The sequence below is a fragment of the Hermetia illucens genome, chromosome 2, assembly GCF_905115235.1.
Source record: "Hermetia illucens chromosome 2, iHerIll2.2.curated.20191125, whole genome shotgun sequence".
Taxonomy (NCBI): Eukaryota; Metazoa; Arthropoda; class Insecta; order Diptera; family Stratiomyidae; genus Hermetia; species Hermetia illucens.
Window position 1 is genome coordinate 161,685,206 of NC_051850.1, and position 14,536 is coordinate 161,699,741.

At 43.4% G+C, this 14,536-nt stretch overlaps 2 protein-coding genes across 4 annotated transcripts in view; one reads left to right on the forward strand and one right to left on the reverse strand.

Moving 5' to 3' along the window:
* Positions 1–5,991: 5,991 nt before the first annotated feature.
* On the reverse strand, positions 5,992–6,861 carry LOC119649467 (glutathione S-transferase 1-like). Its single transcript, XM_038051624.1, has 2 exons — positions 6,429–6,861; positions 5,992–6,364 (listed from the first exon to the last, which is right to left on the reverse strand). The coding sequence occupies exons 1-2, from the start codon at positions 6,771–6,773 to the stop codon at positions 6,056–6,058; spliced, it is 654 nt and encodes a 217-aa protein (XP_037907552.1). The 5' UTR covers positions 6,774–6,861; the 3' UTR covers positions 5,992–6,055.
* A 1,014-nt stretch (positions 6,862–7,875) lies between these two features.
* LOC119648748 (glutathione S-transferase 1-like) overlaps positions 7,876–14,536 on the forward strand; it is a 44,843-nt gene continuing 38,182 nt past the window's right edge. The window contains exon 1 of one of the 3 annotated variants that reach the window (XM_038050568.1): positions 7,876–8,102. The gene's annotated coding sequence lies outside the window, so the exon portion shown is untranslated. The remainder of the gene's footprint in view (positions 8,103–14,536) is intronic. The other 2 variants (XM_038050569.1, XM_038050570.1) reach the window with 2 other exon arrangements.

Consider the following 14,536-nt stretch of genomic DNA (forward strand, 5'->3'; position numbering starts at 1 on the left):
GGTGTAGCTGAAAGCCGCTCGCATCCCACCCAAGCAACGAACTTTACACTCCAAAACTAGTCAAACAAGTCATTGATAAAGTCAGTGCGGGCAACACTATTATTACGCTGAGAAATTATAAGATAAATTAATATCTTACTCAAAAAGCAAAGTGAATACAAATATGGAATGGACAAATAGTTTGTGGCCGAATCTGTCAGTATTCTATATCGAATTCAATAAAGTTTATTTGGCCTCTTGAATTTCACTTACTTGACTTATTTTTAATTTTTGAAATTATGCAAATATCTTAACTGAGATGGATATTTTTTTCTAAATGCAGGAATATTACATTTTTTGATTGTCAAACAAAAACAGGTCTGAAAAGTTTTGTGTATTTCTTTTATAAAGACATTTGAGTGTGTATTTGTCCCATTAGTACCTAGCAAGTAATATATGCATATATTATGTGAGAATATCCACTTTCGGGTGATATTAACATTCAAAGTCTTGAATTTGCAAAGAAGTGACAACTTTGATCTAATCTGACTTTATTAATAATAGTATGATTTCCACCAAACTTGGTAGGATTATGCTCTATGTTACACATTGCTGCAAAATTCCATGATGGTAGGATGAACTTAAGGGGGCTTAGCAGCCAATTACTAAAAATTATAGTGATATACTATTATTATCTTTATTTGAACAGATATCGATATGGAGCCTGATTTTTTTGAGATTTTTCGGTTAGGTAATTTCTGAGAAAGAGTCCGTTAAAGAAATAATCAATTTCGTCCCCCCGCATTCCCCATCTTTCCAACAAATGTTAAAACTAAGACCGGCTTCGGAAAGTACTAACCAAGACCTTTCATTTGATACTCCACATGACTATGGTAGGTAGGTAGGTATCAGTGGCCGCTCCGAGGAGCCTAATTAGCGCTGTGGTGCGCCATTTTCTTGCCACAAACTCCTAAGACCGCCACTTGGCTATCGTTCAGAATGGCTATGTTACGCTTGAGGCTTGGATTTCGCTCCAGCCATCGTCAGACTTCCAATATCGCCTGTACTTCCGCTTGAAATACACTGATGAAACCTGGGAGACCTTACGACTTGGATACACTGTGTGTATTCGAGAAAACCCCGCACCGACTCCACAGACCATCTTGGATCCATCGGTAAAGAATACTGAGTCATAACCTTGCAACACGCCGCCGGTGAACTTCAGCTTGCGTGTGGTGGGAATACCCAGATTTGCCGAGGTACTTCGTCTAGTATGTTACTGTGGCCATAGGACTTCGCTGCTCAGCATCCGAACTCACGAAGTTTGACGGCACTGCACGCTGCAACGTATTTAATGTGGAGGTCTACGGGGAAGAGATGCAGGAGTACATTGAGAGCATGGGCCGGGCAGGACTGCAGAAACCCCGTAGCACACGTGGTTCTTTGAATCCTATTAAGCTTCATCCTATTGTATTTTGTGCTCAAAGCCTGCCACCACAGAATAGAGCCGTACGTTAGGATCATACGCACTACAGCGGTGTACATCCTCGGCCGGAGACCCCATTTCTTCCCAAAGGTTCTCTTGCAGGCATAGAAGGCTATACAGGCACGAATCCTCAGTTCTATGTTCAATCTTCAATCTAGCTTTGCATCCTGAATTAGACCCAGATACTTAATATTCGAGGAAACAACCAATCTTTGTTCATTCAGCCGTGATAGGTGGAATTCAGGTATTCTTGCCTTGGTGGCGGATGGCATCAATTCCGTTTTGGTTCGGTTTATGCGAGCTTAAAGCTCCTTCGATGATGTCGCTCATAATGGACCTTCATTTCAACATCGTGATTCCAAAGCCAAGTATCTCGGTTGCGTACCGCTTACCTGCCTTGTTAACCCCGAGGGTAGCAGAAGCCGCTTTGTGGATCGTGTCTTTCATTTGGTTCCACGATACTTCCACATTCGTAATGGTTGGTAATCGCGTAAGTGAAATAATTTCTTCTTTCTTCCCACGAAATCGCTACCACTTATTGCGCTGCGGACCAGTGCGTTCCTCACGCTGTTTTATTGGTGGCTTAATTCGCAGGATGGCAATCAACGGCGGATGTTGAGGTGCGATGGTCTCATAGGGAACGGCTAGAACCCAATCAGTGATGGTGGTAAGATATCGGCGTTTTATGAGAATATAGTCAAGTTGCGTTTTATTGTTTCCACTAGAAAATGTAGGAAAATGAGGCAATTGTTTGATGAACCATGTCTTCATAAGTACAAGGTCAGGGGTGTCCGCAAAATCGATTATAAGCTCGACACCGTCATTGCGCGCTCCAAATCCCTTTCCCCCATGGCATCTGTTATTGTCTGCCTTTTCACCCACATGACTATTATGGTCACCAGCAATGATGATATAGTTATCAACAGGCACATGACAAGTCTTTTCATCGAGAAGTTGCCAGAAGGTATCTTTCTCGGCATCAGGTCAACCTGTCTGTGGTGCGTACGCGGTGAGGAAGTGAATAGTGCGATCAGCTGATATAATGGTGAGCTTCATCAGCCGATTATCAAATCGTTCGACTTCTTTAATGGGATGGGATCATGGAAACACTCTGAGATGGCAATGCCAACACCGTATTGAGTTTGTGGGCTACCAAAATAGAGAAGTTTATAGTCATTTTTGCCGCGTTCGCGTTCGCAGCTTTCGGTACCAGACCATCGGGTTTCATGCAGAGCGCAGATGTCAATACGCCTTTTCCGAAGGGTTCTTGCCAGTTCCTCGTGTTTCCAGTTAGGGTGCCAACATTTAGCGTGAAGACACATATTTGTTTTGTTCGGACTAACTTACTTACTTCAAGACGCCGTCCATGCGCCAAAAAGCCTTGCCCATTTCTCGACATGACCGGGGCCCGTCCTGGCGCGTCAACTGAGGTTGACGCCCTAGAATTTTTCATCTTGTTTCTTAGGACATTGGATGCATTTTCTTGACCGGCCTGTCGCGGGGCTTGTCACCAAGAGAGATCAAGTAGGATTTAGCATAGTGGAATAACTCCAATTATACTTTATTTATCTCTTTCCTTGATCTCAGTATTTTATTTTTGTTTTACCGAGGATAGTATAAAATATGTTGCCTCAAACCCTCCTCCTTTACTTGGGACCAGCGTACTATAGCATGGCGAAGTTTCTCTTAAGTTCATCCTAGATACGGTTTGAATATTTGACACCATACTGGAAAGTTTAGTGGAAATCCTATCCTTATTAATAAAGTTATAGTAGGTCAAAATTGCCTCTTTAGCGTCAAATTACTATTCCCTTAGAGATAAAATGCCAATACGGTATCGAATTGAATATTAGGTATATTCAGGGTACATTGTGTACCTAAAGATTCTTACATAAAGGATCAACAAAATTAGCGCTAAGCTTCCGGTTTTCGACTTATTTTTGATTTTTTTTATTTTCCTTGAAGTTTTTATCATTTGATTTTTTTTTACATTATTTTATATTCTATTCTTATGGTTGTTAGTAGATTGCCTTGGAGTTCAACTAAGGCTTTGATTTGAGGACACCTGATTCCACTTTTCCTAAACACTTGCAGAGGTTACATTAATAGACATCCAAGGTATCCAAGAGGTATTCTCAATTTTCATGGCCTAAGGATGCGTATGAAGGGTGGGAACCCCAAAGTCCCCACCTCGTAAGAATCTGAGGCACGGGAAATTTAAGGATGTGATCCGTCGTAACTTTTGTTTCTTCATTGTGGCACACAGGTCTAGCATTTTTGGACTTCACATATGGTTGAGCTATTTCGTTTTTTACTTTACGTGGTATTTCTTTATATTTTAAGTTTCAGTGCAGACTCAAGCATCGGTTTGGACGACACGGGGAAACCCTGATAATAACGTGAGAGGGAAGTGAAATATCCAAAAGGAACCGCACACATTCCGAGCCTGGCTAGCGCAGAAGCGAACAAGCTACAGTATTTGTGGGGGGACATTCACGGTCAGTTTCGCTATTTCTTTAGGTTTTTGGTAAAGCTCTTCACTATTGGTCGAATTCGAACTCGGCTTTTTGGCCATCCCTCAAGCACATAAGCCTATCGTGCTGTTGGATACGAAGCAGAATCGATCCAGAAAATTCACTACCTACCAATTACATTGCCAATCGACATAATTTGTTTGACATCTGCATTGACTTTATTTTCATATATGTATCATGAGCAATCCTGCAAAGGCTGGTGAATTTTCTCCTCTTCGTACCAAAACCAAATAATAGCAATCTGAATATATTATCCATACGGAAATTGCCGCTTTTATCCATTAAAATGACACCTTGGAAATTTACTGGAAACCCCTTTTTAAATCATAGGATATGATTCTAGAAAGTTTGGTGGAAATATTAATATTATTAGCAAACATACAACAAGTTGCTTACATTAAGGTAACCATGTCTCGGTATTGTCTATAAAGTTGGAAAAATCAAGCTGGTTGGAGGCAGTGAACCTACGCTTAATAAAGTCGTGTTGCTATTTGACTATATATTGGCCAATGTGGGCCGACAACCAGTCGCTGACATATCTTTCCAAGATTTTGGAACAGGAGGAGAGGAGGGAAATGGGACGGTGATTCTCGGCAAGCATACGATCACCCCTTTTGTGAATGGGGATGATGAGAACCTCTTCCCAAAAGCTGGGCAAATGATTCTCTTCGAGGCTTTTCTTGAAAATAAAAGATAGGAGATGGGAGATGGACTTACCGGTTTTGAGTAAAAAGAGGTTTGGATGACCATCGTACCCAGCTCCGACATTGGCATCAAGTTTGCCGATGAGGTCGTAAGGAGGGGAATATTAGGTGATGCGGGGCAGGTTGCATTCACTACCGGGAGGGATTCGGAGAAAGAAGAAGGGATCACAGGCTGAGGAAAAGTAGCGGCAGAGTAGATCACAAGATAGTTGGGGCGAGTTAGTTGAGGAGCCAGAGAATTTAATGGAGGGAGGGGATAGCTGGGCAGGACAGCGGGATTTGCAGATGTGGGACCAGCAAGGTTTGAGGTTTCCGCGCTTTAGTGAGTCTTCAGAACTGGCAAAATCTTCGTTTCTGGACTTACGTATTAAGGATTTGACCGAGGAACGCAGAGATTTGAAAAAATTAAGTCAGCATAGGTTCTAGAAGACAGGAACTTCTTCCTCGCAGTGTGTTTTTGACGTAGTGTTTTGTGGACTTCAGTGGTGAACCGGACAGGGTAAGAGCGTAAGCACTTAGGAGAGGAGGGGACGTAACAAGGAAAAAGATCAGATAAAATGATATAGAAGGAGGGGAGAAAGAGGAAAGGAGAGAGAGGAGGGGAACCCAGTTGACTGCCGCATGGCTGAGTTCAGACCTTCGAAGTTCGCCTTATGAGAATTGAACTTGGTAGGCTTGCCCACGACAAGAGAGTGGAGTCGGGATATCTGAGTATCGAACTCGAGAATAGGATGATGGCGTCAGGGGCAACGTAAGATGAGACATGAGGGGATTGGGAAATGCAACGCACAAGAAGGTTAGAGAAGACAAGGTCAAGAGTGCGATCTAAGTGGTTTCTAGGAAGGTTAAACTGGAGGACGGCATAGGTGTACATGAAAGTGGATAGAGGAAGGGAAGGGTGGGTGGAGTTATTAGGGAGGGGGGAAGGACAGGAGTAATGGGCCAGGAGAGTATGGAAAAATTAAAGTCGCCACAGAGGATGAAAGGAAGTGAGGGAAACAAAACGATTAGTACCTCTGATAATCTGTCGAAGAAATCCCCGTACAGAGAAGGCGGGCTGAGGTAGGGAAAATATACACACGATATGATAAATGGGCATACGTGTGGTGGAATGGCTCATATGGTGACAAAATCGTGCTGATCGTTTCCTCCAATGGAATGAACATCCGTTTTCGGCACGAAAATTCGATTGTGATGAATTCAAAATGCAGAATAACCTTATCAATAGTCAACTCAGCTGGAATTGTCAGACGGAAATCCATCTTCTTTTCGATAAGTTAAAAAGTAGTTTAAGTTTTAGAATATATATTCTCAAGAAATGTGAAGTGTAATTAATAATTAATATGAAATATTCAACCAATCTTGCTGTTTGTAAACGCAATGAATTCTCTAACATTTTTGCCGTTTGCCTCTTCGTAATAAGGTAACTCCTCCATGCGTTTCATCCAGGTCGCTAGGTTTGGGTATTTTTCTTTATCAACGGGGAGTACGCCCTGTGCTGTAGAAATTGAAGCGATGCAGCAAAGATCGGCCACAGTCAAAGAATCACCCACCAGATATGGACTCGCCGCTAGAAATTTATCCATGAATTCATAGCCTTGGTCCAGAGCATCGAGCTTTTCTTGCGGGATAATAGGGTCATTGAAAAAGACGACGCTGTCCTGGAAAAAAATAATGAACAAATGGGATTTATGTTAACCATTAGTGCAGATCACAGTATCTTACAAATATTGCCCGCAAACGAACAAAAAGAATTCCGGAATCGAAGTGGAGTCTTTGGTCAACGAGGGCTCGTTTATACAAATCTTTCGGATATAAATTATCATCTTTTCCATATTTTCCTATGAGATATGTAGCGATTGCGTGACTGTCCCAGATAAGTAACCCTCCGTCGTCTAAAGTCGGCACTGTGTGTTGCGGATTCATCTTTAGATATTCTGGTTTCATCTGTTCACCGGCTAATAAATTCACTTGACGAAACTCGAAATCTAAACCAATTGCCGCTGCCACTAAGAGAACAGAACGGACGGGTGGACTAACATGTAGGCCGTATATTATGGGTTTGTCCATTTTCAGAGATGCAATGGAGTTGTGGCGACCGAGTGTAGAACGTTGGTAGACTGCCGGTGAAATTAGAATGCAAACTGGTGTCCCACCTAAACAACAGAATTTATATAGGGCCCATGCCCTCTCAAACCAATTGCGCAACGGGGCGATGCGCAATGTTGCATTGTGCAATTTCATTTCCAATACACTTAGTGACATTCTGTTCAAATATTAGTTACAAGTTGCAAACGGTATGAATAATATGTCATTAAATGCTACTGCATCTATCTGTGTAATTATTAAATTATTGCGTGCGACCCCAGTCTAATTTGAGAGCTATATTTATCTTCCCCCCTTATTTTTGAAAAATTATTTGAGGATGGATCCAAATACTTTTGGAGATTTTTCAGCCCCATCCCTGCAGGGGGTGGAAAGATTATGGAGGAGGAAGGAGGTAGTGCCCCTCTTCTAATTCACTAAAAACTCGTGGCTTCCATCACCCCTAAAATGCTCTGACCCCTCAAAGTGGAGTTCCGTTTACAGTATCCTTTACAGCCGCCAGCCTATCCCGTGAGGAGGACAGAATGGGGAGGATGTGTACAAAAAAGAGAACCATTATCTTTTTCTAATTTTTAGCCCTATTCCCCCAGTGCTAAAGGAGGGTCTCTCTATCAAATTATATATAGACGGAAAAAGAAGGCCCCGCTATTCTACTTCTATTAAAGTTAGTAGTTTTGGAGTTTTTGAATCATAAATAAGCTGCGAAGGTAATTATCCTCTCAAAGTGCAAGGGGGTGTCCTCTCCATCCACTAACTCCTCACTCACTCCGGGGACGGGGTTGTAAAATCTCCAAAAGTATTTGGATCCATCCCCAAACAATATGTCAGAAATAAGGGGCAAGATAAATATAGCTCTCAAATTAGACTGGGGTCGCACGCAATAATATAATAACTATACAGATAGATGTAATAACATTTAATGGCATGTTATTCATACCGTTTGCAACTTGTAACTAATGTTAGAACAGAATGTCACTTAGTGTATTGGAAATGCAATTGCACAATGCAACGTTGCGCATCGCCCGGTTGTGCAATTTGTTTGAGAGTGTATGTGCCTTATTACCGTTTTTGTCGTTTTAAAATCTGCTGGCATCTTTTCCAGTTTTGTTATTGATGTTCTCGGTAAGGTGGTACTGCATTCTGTCTCCAAATTTAAATCACTTGTAATATTTGATATCACACAATAGTGACAAAGTTGTCCACCACGGTGGCACTATGGGCGAGGGATATCGCCTACTGGGAGTTCGGTTACTCCCAAAATTCGCAGGTACTAGAGTTCCGAACCACTGCACCGTAAGTTTATTTCTTCTCTCATTTCTACATGTTTGTCCGTCTGCCTGTCTGTCACACACACTTTTCTCAGAAACGTGTGTGTGTGTGTGTCTGCTTAAGGTGGGGGAGAGGCAAAGCCTGTGAGCGCTCAGACTTCAGTGGTCCATTGTACTCGATTCCCCCGTCTAACGGAATATCCCGGATTCGTTTATGTATCGCAGGGTTTCCGTTAGTGGATATGATACTATCCGCTGCAGTTGGAGCGCATCAGCACCAAAAATGTGATGCTTGATGCGTCCATAGCCGGGGGACTCACATAGAAAATATTTCGTGGATTCCACTTCCTCATCACAGGATGGACAGGTATCATCTTGGATACTTCCTATTCTGAACATATGGCCAGCTAGTGAATTATGGGCAGTAAGAATGCTCACAATACTTCTTGCTTTTCGACAGGATAAACTTTGCAGTATATTTGTTTCGTTCTGTTTGTGTGTCTAGCAGCATTAAGGCTTTGCCACCTGTCATTTTGGGAAGCTTGTTTCCAGTTTTCGATAGGAACATCAGCCAATTCTACCGACACCCCAATTGCTGATTCCAGTCCTGGCATGGAGGAAGTTGCAGCCTCTTTTGCTAAGGTATCCGAGATTTTATTTCCCTCTACACTGCAATAATCAGGTACCCAGAGTAATTCCAGCGTATTGAATCTAGAAACAGAGTTCAATCGGTTTCTACATTCCTGGACGATTTTTGAACTGATCAGAGTACTACTCAATGCCTTCGAAGCAGCTTGAATATCGCTACAGATTGCGACGCGCCTACCCTTCAACCGTTTGTCAATCATCCAGGTTGCTGCCCTTAGGATCGCATACACTTCAGCCTGAAAGGCCGTTGTGTATTGTCTCAAAGGAAAAGCTCACTTCTCGTTTTTATTCGCGAGGTAGACTCCGGCTCCAGAACTATTTTCTGTTTTTGGGCCATCGGTGTAGAAGACGTCAGTATATGCTGACACACATTCTCCTAGTTCGTCCCATTTTTCTCTTCGTTTCAAGATAACATCATATCTATTACCAAACAGATATATTGGGATCCGAGAATCAGAAGGCATTGCGAAAATTGGATTCAGTTCTCCTAATTACTCCTCCAATGCTTTGTGCCTCCCACGTCCATTGTTTCCCCATAGATCTTATCGAATTAGTCTATGAGCTGCTCTTATTGTAGTCCTCTGAATAAACAAATCCAAAGATTGCAAATTGAGTAATGCATTACGTGTAGCGGATGTGGTGCTCACGGCACTGGTGATACCCAGAAACGCAGTTCTTTGTAGTGTGGCAAAAACTCTTTTTTTTCACCTTAACCCATCACACTACGGATACATAAGCGAACATTACTACCTGAGGCCCAAGTCCCCATGTCGAGGCAAAGGGCCTACACAGCCCATAAGCTGTGAGAGCTCGTTTCATCTCTATCTCTACATGCTTGTTCCAAAGAAGCTTCTTATCTAGAATAACTCCCAGATATTTCCCTTCTTCGGAGAGTTGAAGGGTTGTACCCCTCATCCCTAGGAGGCAAAGACCATGCAGTTTCTTTCTTTTTCTAAATAATACCATTGTGGTTTTATTTGGATTTACTGAAAGTATATGCCCAATGTACCAACTGTCAATCAACGGTGCGTTGTGTATTTCTACACACCATTCCGAGATCTAGAAACAACCAGCACAGCCACGTCATCTGCATAAGCTTGAACATGTATTGGCAGATTTTGCCGTTCGCATAGTAGTGAGTCGATCAGCATACTCTACAGAAGTGGCAATAGCACACCTCCTTGAGGGCAGCCATTCGCCGCTTCCATTGTTAGGTAGCAATCAACACCCACTTGAGCACACAGCAATCTCTGCATTTGCATAGCGCAGATCCACTTTATTAGAGTTTCCTCAACACCATGCTCTTTGGCGGCATTACAGATTTTTTGGAAGGGCGCACAGTCAAAATCCTTTTCAATATCCACGAACACTCCCATAGCATACTCACCCTTCAGAGAGAGAGAGAGGATGCAATCTTTGAAGCCAAAGAATGAAGAGCAGACTTACAGGACTTTCCACGTTGGTAAGCATATTGGTTTTCATTTGGTGAGTACGACCTTAGCGTCTTCTCGCGAATGTGGCGCTCAAGCAGTCTTTCCAGACATTTCAGCGAAAATTATGTTAGGCTGATTTGCTTGAAGTTCTTTGGATTTGTATAGTCATCTTTGCCAAGCTTTTGTAGGAAGACTACCGTCACCTGCTGCCAAGAGAAAGGCACATCGCCCAGAGCAGGGCATCGCAAAATATTCCTTAGAAGTTGCTCTAAGGGCTCTATACCCGCCTTTAGCATCGTTGGGTAGATGCCATCCATGCCAAGTCTTTTGAAGTGTTCAAATGATAGTATAGTGACTCTCGCCATCTCATTGGTAACAGTGTCCCAATTCCACAACAGTGTTCCAATTCCACAACCTCTTCGTGTTGAAGGGTTTGGGGAAACCGTAGTAAGGTCTAAAAAGAGTCTCGTTTCCAGCGTTTTACGCGCCTCTTATATTCACACTGTGAGTTCCGGACGTTCAGTTTTCATCTTTATTGCTTTTGCAAACACGATTTAGAAGTCGTCTGGTTGTTTCCTGAGTCTCTGCAGTTCTCGATTCCACCATGGATCGGTTTTATCACATTGGCCTCGGGAAATAGGACAAGCCTCTTCAAAACACTCTAAAAGTGTGCGATTCAGAGTTTTTAATTGAGCTTCTATCGCCAAAGGAGTCCTTAGTGGCCTAGGGAGCTCAACTTTCTCGCCAAAAGGTTCATTGAACTTTGTCCAATCCGTTTTACTAGTATTGCGTCTTTGTATTACTCGCTGGTCCCCTGCAATAGTCAGGCCAAATTCTAAGTAACGGCGATCCGAGAGTGAGACTTCATCTAGCACTCACCAGTTTTTAATCAACTTTAACAACTTCGAAGTGCAGATTGTTAAGTCAATTACTTCACTTCTTCTTGGCCCCACGAACGTAGGGGCCCATTCTAACATGAGAACGCAGGCCCTCGGCCTCGAGGATCTTTCCCTAGTCCCCTTAACTGATCCAATATCAAAGATTTTGTTAAAACGAACGCATGGCTGTTGAACCAGAAATATATAAGGACAGTCCTGCAACTTTGTCAGCCTTGCCGCCAGGAAGAAGCTTTGGTATGGTGCAGGTTAATTTGACTAACTCTTATGTTTGTAGTCATAAGTGCAGTCTAATATGGAAACTGCGATTAACTGAAAAGTCTGCTGTGTTCAGTGTGGATCTCACCAGGGTTACCAGTTTGTTCTCACCTTCCGCCGAAAGTTACGCTTTCTTGCGTCCGATTTCTCTGTATATCGCCTCACTTGGTTGTGTAGCAACGTCCATATCCTCATTCTCAAGAAACTTCGCCTTCTTTCACAGTGCCTTCCGTCGTCGTCCATTAGGAGCCCTACCAAGTTCACGGTGCCCAGGCTGCATGGATCTGTTTTTACATACCGCGTTAGACCAGTTGCGTTCACATTACGAGCTTCCCTTTCTTCCTTCCGGTGTTTAAAACTATAAGTCTCGTTCACGCCCAAATTTCGCCCCATTTAAATGCTCCGGCATCGAAGTCACCCCAGAATCTATTCCTCTGTGCCCAAGATAGCGCACCTCAGAGCATCAAGCCTGCGTCGAAAGTCCGGCATTGTCTTATTCACTTTTGAATAAACACTGAAAAACGTTACTCCTACACACCGAATCCAGACAAAGCCCTCCCGCCGGAGGCAAGAGCCCTAAGGTTGGTGCCGTCCCGAACCCAGATGGTAGCGATACCTGACATGTCGGGGTGCCATGAAATAGGGATCTTGTTTCGGTACTATGATGAACACTAGATCAGCATTGGTCTCACTAATAAACCGCGCAAGCAACTCGTGAGTGGTTGGACCCTGGTGCATATTGATTTGTAGGATGCGGATCAGAAAAAGGAAGACTGGGAGAACCATCAAGTCTGTGAAGTCTGAGCGCAGAAGTTTTACCAACAAGTCAGCAGGATGAAGCCTTATAGATCTTGGTTCTCATCGTGCGAGACAAAAAAGTAAGTCAACAACCAGAATATCGGCGAGTTGGAGATCACGCCAACTGAAGATGGACAAATGCTGCCATTCATTGGCTTAAAAGCTATAAGTCGTCAGGAGCCAATGGAGTTACAGCTGAATTGGTTAAATATTGAGGCGACCAATTACACCAAGCAGTGTATCAACTGATGCTGAAGGTGTGAGACAGCGAATCAATGCCTGACGATTGGCAACAAGGCATTATCTATTCCATACATAAAAAGGGGGATGCCACACAGTGCAGCAATGTGCACGTTGCTGAGTACCATCTATAGTGATCCGCGATGCAGATGTTAATGCGAGAGGCACCATTCTCTTCGAGTACACCCAACTATCACCTATGCTGAACATATTGCCATTATCAGAATAATAACCCGAGATATACAGTCTACCTTCATCCAGATCGAGGAGGCAGCGCGAGATCTTGGGCTGCATATTAATGAAGGCAAGACGAAATATATGATGGCACCGCCAGCGGCAAAAACCAAAGAACCAACAACATCGAATGCCCTGGTAAAACGAAAACAATGAAGATAGGAGACTACAACTCGGAAACTGTTGAAAATTTCTCGCATCTAAATCACAACTGATAACAACTATGAAAATCACAACTGATAACAACTATGACGATGAAATCCGCTTACGATTGTTGACCGTCAATAGTCTATCTTACAAAGATTGTTTCGCCCGAAACATCTCACCATAGGGTCAAAGCCCTTACTTTAAAATTCTTCGGAGGTTTGGGTTTTTAGCAAGAAAAATTCAGGGAAGAATCCTCCGAAAAATTTTCGGCTCTCTATATGGATAAACGATTCCGCGGCCTCTATAATGATGAAATCTATGAGCGATACCACGATCGTCTTGTTGTGATCAAATCCGGCTCAACAAGTTGTGGTGGACGGGTCACTTAATCCGTATGGGTAAGGATGAGCCAGCCCGGAAAGTCTTTTAGGGCAATATCTATGGTAGAAAAAGAAGACGTGGCAGACCCTACCTCAGGTGGAGCGATGGCGTAGGAAAGGACACCTGACAATTTTCAGGGACATCGAATTGGTGGACGTCGGCGCAAAGCCAGGATGTCTGGAGTTCCTTATTAAGGCAGACCTAGAGCGGATACCGGTTGTTGCGCGTTTGATGATGATACGGATTATGTTGATCTCGTTGACCTGTATATTACCCAATTAATTCTGATTTTCCTGCGGCTTAGAAGTTTTCTCGCGTATTGCTCCTCGACTTCCACCAAAGCGAGTTTTTGGCCTCGGGACTTCACAGAGGTGATATCAATTCGGACATTGGTTACCTTCGGACATTGGCACATGATGGCCTCTGCTACCTCGTTTTTTTCTGTGAAACAGACAAGAATTTCCATAGAGCACGTGGGTTCCAGGCTAGAAACCAAAGCTTTCTCTACCAGTGGTCTCTTGACTGCTTCACAGAGCGTACCTTTATCTGTGTTCTCAGGCCCAATTGGAGTAGGACTCCACCATCCTTCGTTTTCTGAATTGAAGACACTTCCGTTCCGTTATCCTCGGGCTTGATCCTATAGCTGATTTCGCTGAAAACTTCCGCAAAGGTCTTGCCTTGACTTGCCTTAATGAGCAGATCTAGCGATCTAGTTCTTCTTCGACTCCCTTTTGTTTTCGTACTCCATGCTCCACCTTGATTTTAGGCAGAGGCTTTTCTTATGACACGGCGGGTTGTTGCCTCTTGTCCCTTTCCGCCTTTTTCTTTTGATCTCTGGAGAGTACTTGAGTGAAGTCTCCTTCAGATGCCCCTTCTCCCTTTCGTTTTTTCCCTCAGCTCGCTCTGCAATGGGTTCTGTGCGATCTCTTTGGTCCTCATGGGGGGTGTGGTTGTTGCTCCTTTTTGCCCATCTTCTGTTACTCTCCATGTCCGCCTGTAGTACGAAATTCACGCCTTTAATGACGTTTTCCTGGACGAACTTCGCAGAACGCATGCATTTCTCGATAAGCCTTTCTTCATCAGCTTTTGCCAGAGTAGTTGACAGCGCTTCCACTCGTTCCAGTAATTTCCACAGTACTTCTTTCCCAACAACAGTACTGCGTGGTATTGTTTGGGTTGCCGTTTCCGTCGAAGGTACCGCATCAATTTGCGAGTCTTTTTCTCTGTTTGCGCATCCCGATGTCTCATCGGTTATTTCAGCTCTTGCTGCGTCCTTCGTTGGGCGCTACGACGCGCGATGCAATTTCGAGCTGCGTACAAACGCAGCCAGCTTATTCTCCATTCCTACCATCTCATGTTGTTTGTATACGCAATTTAAGTTTTTACCAGTGTATCGTGTTTAGGGGAGTGCGGTGCAAAAATCA

Excerpts from the sequence above, each read along its gene's own strand:
- LOC119649467 (XM_038051624.1), bottom strand. The coding sequence starts at position 6,773 with ATGGACAAACCCATAATATACGGCCTACATGTTAGTCCACCCGTCCGT. Across the intron at positions 6,365-6,428 it reads TTCGTTTGCGGGCAATATTT|GACAGCGTCGTCTTTTTCAA; the intron begins GTAAGATACTGT and ends ATTTTTTTCCAG.